This window comes from Diaphorina citri, unplaced genomic scaffold (genome assembly GCF_000475195.1).
Source record: "Diaphorina citri unplaced genomic scaffold, Diaci psyllid genome assembly version 1.1 scaffold73813, whole genome shotgun sequence".
Taxonomy (NCBI): domain Eukaryota; kingdom Metazoa; phylum Arthropoda; class Insecta; order Hemiptera; family Psyllidae; genus Diaphorina; species Diaphorina citri.
In genome coordinates this window covers 1-5,725 of record NW_007450975.1, presented here as the reverse complement: position 1 = coordinate 5,725, position 5,725 = coordinate 1, and the positions used below count along the sequence as shown (strand labels likewise).

At 39.0% G+C, this 5,725-nt stretch overlaps 1 protein-coding gene across 1 annotated transcript; it reads left to right on the top strand.

The window, feature by feature from the left end:
* Positions 1 to 3,221: 3,221 nt before the first annotated feature.
* LOC103524003 (probable serine/threonine-protein kinase fhkE) lies at positions 3,222 to 5,721 on the top strand (the record flags this gene model as incomplete). Its single annotated transcript, XM_026833194.1, has 5 exons — positions 3,222 to 3,332; positions 3,661 to 3,787; positions 3,976 to 4,024; positions 4,339 to 4,518; positions 4,680 to 5,721. Coding segments are annotated over exons 2-5 (1,383 nt in total), but the record flags the coding sequence as incomplete, so codon positions are not given.
* Positions 5,722 to 5,725: the final 4 nt, after the last annotated feature.

Below are 5,725 nucleotides of genomic sequence, written 5' to 3'. Positions count from 1 at the left end.
ATCGACCGAAATCGACTGCTGAAAATACCTGAATCTCAAATTCGAGCCTTTTTCTAGTAAAAGAGGACAAAATACGGGTCTCATAAATTCACAATTCTAAGGGAAAGTACCTAATAATACCTACAAAAAGTAAAATTTTATTTACTACCTATGTATTGTTATAGTAGATGAGACTAACAAATAAGTTTCTAAAAGTATCTTATTTTATATATTACTTCCCTTACTACATTACTTTTTTATAAACGTAGTAGATACCTCACGATCGGGAGATCTGGGCTGTTCTGATTTATTGCATCTTCATATATCTCTGACTCTTTCGGCCGTGGTGTTAAATTAGACAGGAAATATTTCAATGTTCATAATGAATGACTACAAACTGACTGAAGCAATGATAACCTACTCAATTCGTTTTTGGCAATAGCGTATAATTTTTAGAAAAAATCCATCTCAAATTGAATGGCATTTTCGTGGAGCGTTACAGGCACTTCCAACAACCTCTTGGTAATTTGAACTCTGCAGTCCAAATTGGATCGCCAAAGAGGAACATTAACTTGAAAATATGAGTTCACCGGTGAAATAAGCTATCAGAAATAATGCAAATTGAAGATTTCTTTCCTTCTTCATGTCCATGCCCTGTCTTGGGTTGCTATTTTAAATAGCCTTATTCAGTTATATTTTAGTGCCATACAAATGGTGTACAAAGGAAAGACATGTAAATAAATGAGGCCTTTTAAACTGTTGGCATAATGGGACTTTTTAGATCTTAGCCTACAGTAAAACAAGGGTAGGTAGTACGTGTGGGCAGTTAAAATAAAAAAATACATAAATCAAGTTTAAAGGCATTTCACCAATCTCTCACATTATCTTTAAAAGTTAGAACCAAGTTCTGAGGGAGAAAAATTAATTTTTCCTCCCGCATCTTTTTTTATGGTCCCCAGTAGTTGCTAACTCGACGAGATTTTTTAAAAACTCAGTATTTTGTAATCATGACTTTCATTTAGTGATGCACCTCTCGTCTGAAGTGTACAGGAAGCAGAGGTTAAGGTGTGTCAAACATAGTCGACCGGCCGCCGATCGACAAGGTGGCACTGTTTGTCGAGGCAGTATGGGGAAGTTCAGTCGACATCGAATCGAACGGCCGCGGGTCGGATTTTGGTCTGGACACACGCTTACATCTTCACCCGTACCGACATTCATCCACGTGCGGGTAGGTAGCTTCTGCAAAGCCAATTAATAGCTCGCGACCTAACGTGCCTATTGGGATTGAGAAAGTTTGGAATGAGAATTTCATTATCGATGTGAGCTCAAGAAGCGCCCACCTATTGAAGCAGGCGCCGTATGCGTCGTACGTCACTCCTAGAAGTTGGAACTTGCCGTATAACAGGCCAGTCTGCGTGTTCAGGTGTGGTATGGCTTTTGTCCCGGCGCGGCGGAGGGTTTTGCAGGTATTCTGGGCGGGATAAGATTTTTTTAAGAGTTGTTTATGAGGAGGGAACTGTAACTGTTAAGATCTTATGAGTACGAAATAAAGAGGAAGGGAAGACTTTATGGGAGGAAGCAAACTGTTTTCGAAGAACGAACATTATGCCTTCGGTGAATAAAAACCGCCCGGGCGGAATCGAACCCCGCGACCTATCGCTTACAAGGCAAACGCGCTACCCTCAAAAGCTTAACTAGTCTGTTCACGGGATAGAATGACTTTGACATTACGAGATGAAAACAAACAACTAGGTATTGCTAATTGCTATCAATTTTTTTTTTTTAAATGGAGGTTTGACGAGGGGAACTGTAACTGCTATGGTCTTATCGTCCCGAATCGAAGAGAGAAGGAAGGACAGGATAGGAGAAGCCAGCCGTTCCGAGAACGAACAATTATCCCATCAGGATACGAATCCTGCCCCGGGCCGGGATCGAACCAGCCGGCCTAGCGCTTAACAAGGACAGGACGCACAACCAACTAAGCCTAACTAGGCGGCCAAAAAATGTTTTGTTTAGTGATAGAAATCGGGGGATAGGAAAAGATACCTTTCGGGCCCAAAAACCGGACCACTTTCGGCCCTCCCCATGATCCGTATTTTCCTCTTACAAATGTTTTTTCTCTTGATAGAGAGGTGGTAAATCCAATTATAGACAGATCATATTTTTAGGTATAGGTTTTCACTATACCTTTAGCTTTTTTAGGAGTCCCGGCAGGGACCATTCAAGGGACAAACGTGTTTCCAGGGCACGGTATCCATGTACATATTTTAGGGCCCCTGAATGTCCCAGTGGGGCCCCTAAATGCACGGGAACTCCCGCGCTGCAGGAGCTGCGGGGATCAAAATGACGGGAGGCGCGCAAACGTAAAGAGTTCGAAGCGCCGCCTGGCCTATAATAACACGAAGTAAAGTTGCAATGATTTTTCGCATTGAATATAGAGTACCAGTCCTATACAGTACTTTCCAGTAAAAATGTTAACCGTATAATCTTGAATTTGCTCGTCACTTTTCAGGGGGGATGTTTGCGCTCAGTGAGGAGATGGCAGATTCCATAGCTACGGGCGAAGTTTTTGCCGCCAAATTTCTCGAGTCGAACCCGGTACGGTGAGGATTGCACAAAGAGGATTCACCATGAGATTGCTTTGCTGTCACTGTGCTCGCCATCGCCTCGTATTGTCAAACTACATGACGTGTTCCAAACAGGAGAAGGAGCTTATTATGTGTCATGGAATAGTGAGGTACTTACTGAACATTCTTATTTAATCAAAGTCTTAATTATACTTACCATTTCAGTGGGGTACGTAGGTGGTACTCACCTATTTTGGTGTTTACTATACTTACACAAATCTGCGTAAGGGTTGTAAAGGGATATAGATACATTTTCCAAATTGAATCTATCAGACCATTCTGAAACAGGTGTTTCAGCAACTATTTTATTATTATTATTATATTATTATTATTATTATTATTATTATGTAATTATTATTATTATTATTATTAGTATTATTATTATTATTATTATTATTATTATTTATTATTATTATTATTATTAGTTATTATATTATGTATTTATTATTATATTATTATTATTATTTTATTTAGTGATATTTTAGAGGAACCGTAACTGCTTTGACAGAGGGAATCGTCCCGAGAACAAACTAAAGTGCTCTTTTCCCAAAATCAATCCCGGTTTTTCTCTTATTTTCAGCGCCCCTGGTGGTGACATTGCAAACCATAATCGATGACAACTTGGTGGTCCCATTCGAGTCAGATGAGTTGTCAAGTTTATGCAGCAACTAGTGGAAAGGTTTGGCATACCTGCACCATCGGAAGATAGCTCATCTTGACATCAAGGTAAGGATGAACGTTAAAGGTTCCAGTATTAAAAGGTGTGTCCAAACATCCAAACATTGTCGACCGGCCGTCGATCGACGAGGTAAATCTATGTGTCGAGGTAGTGTGGACTGTTCGGCTCGATCGACCATGTGTGGGATACATCTTGTAGTAGGGCCTTGGGTTTAATAATACTAAAACATAATGCTGAGGGCAAAATTTCATACCTGTCTCGGCTAGGATTGAAATCCGCGTCCTCCCTGTTTACCAGGCGAGCGCCACCACCAAGGCAGGGTAGTGTGCTCTTTCCACCGTCTAATGGATTTTTTCTTTCTTCTTCTTTTTACAGCCTCAAAATCTAGTCATGATGGGTGATTTTCCAAACTGTGATATAAAAGTTTGTGATTTCGAAATTTCCCGGGTCATTCTCGATGGCATTGAGATCCGAGAACTTCTAGGAACGCCAGATTATGTGGGTAAGTGAGTCACCTAGATAGTTCCTAAAAATAGCCAAATCAACCAAAGTTTGAGCCCCAAAAATGGTTATGAACTTATATATGCAATTTATTACCCGTTTTTATCATCGGCATCGGGGAAATTTGATGCCCTAAAAAAGTAGTTACCTACTGATCATTGTCTCATATTGTACGATTGTCTGTTGCAGCTCCAGAAATCTTACATTACGAACCCATCACATTGGCTGCAGACATGTGGTAAGATATCTTTATCGTTAACATTTTCATTGCCACCCTAGTTGGCGTCTGCCTAGACCGTGGCTTCGATTCCCGTCCGAGGCGGATTTTATCCCGATAGGATAATGTTCGTTCTACCAAACCTAAAAAAAATCATTAGACTCTTGAAAAGATAATTAATAAATAGCCTATTATTCAATGCATCGGATAGGATTGAACCCCCGCCCTCTTGCTTACCAGTTGAGTGCGTTTTCAGTAGTACACTTTAATAATAATCAGACACTTACCTAAATTTGAGTTTGACGATACCCATAATATTATTTTCTACATTTCAGGTCACTAGGAGTAACAGCTTACGTTTTGCTGACTGGATTTTCTCCTTTCGGAGGTGAAACTGATTCGGAAACGTTCAGAAATATATCCAAAGCCCAACTGGACTTTCCTGATGAGTTATTTGAAGATATATCACCGGAAGCAAAAGATTTCATCGCCAAGATTCTCATCAAAAACCCAATGTAAGTTCGATAAGAGAAGTTTTATTATGGGTTGCAAAATGATATCTTCTCGAAAAATTTCTGTTCACCATATAACTATATGTACTATGTAGAGCTTGATTAGTTTGGATTGAATTTGATTAAGTAGGTACCTACATATAATTCCTGTATTTTTGTTTCAGGGAAAGAATGACTGCCAAGGAGGCACTAAAACATCCTTGGTTGATGAATAAAAAACAAATTATGACAAGAGTAGGCTGCTCTTCCTGCCCATCCATTATTCAAAATCAACAGAACAAGAAAAATTTACGGAAATATCTGTCCAAATCTCGAGAAGCACTGTTTGAGAAGGTGATATCAGCGAGTAAACTTCAGCAAGAAAATCTCAGGAAATCTGCACTTCTTAAATACAACAAAACACGACGCTTGTGTGAGAGTCAAATGTCTCTGGTATCAAAGACGAGAGAAAAGTCCTTGGGGGACATGGCCATCTCATTGGGTAGATCTAAAGAGAAACTTTATGGTTTCAAATGTCTAAGTAAATCTCAAGAAGTTTTGAACCTGTACAAATCTATGAAAGACATTAACAACATTTGTATAGACGAGATTATCAAAAATATTAACGATAACAAAACAAAAGAAAAGCTGAAAAGGGAAAGTGAGAATGAGACAGTTCAACAGGAAAATCAAAACAATAATAGCAAAAATGAAGATTCAAACATTAGACATAGAGAATCAACAATTAAGCAAAAGTCACCTACAAGACAAGATGGAAACAATTCAAGACACAGGAGAAGTCCTGAGAAGAATACGCGACGTCCTTCCCGTGAAAGTCTAGAGAAATCAAAACCAGAGAACTCTATTGACAACTCGGTGAAACCAAATAACGACATTGTTCAAGTAAATGATTGTGATAATAAAGATAAGAAGAAAGAAAGTGACAGTACAAACAGAGCAAAGAGGAAAGACACCTACTTGAGACAAACTAGTAAGGAAGACCAGAAACAAACAATTACAAGAAAATTAAGCAAAGACGAAAGTAAAGACTTGATAACAATTAGGAAAACAAGTAGAGATGAGACGAACTACATACCTCATAGAAAACTTAGCAGGGATGAAAACAGAGTACCAAGTGATAGAAAACTTAGTAGGGAAGAAAGCAGAGTTCTAAGTGATAGAAGAAACAGTAGAGATGAAATCAGAGTACTAAGTGATAGAAAGAATAGTA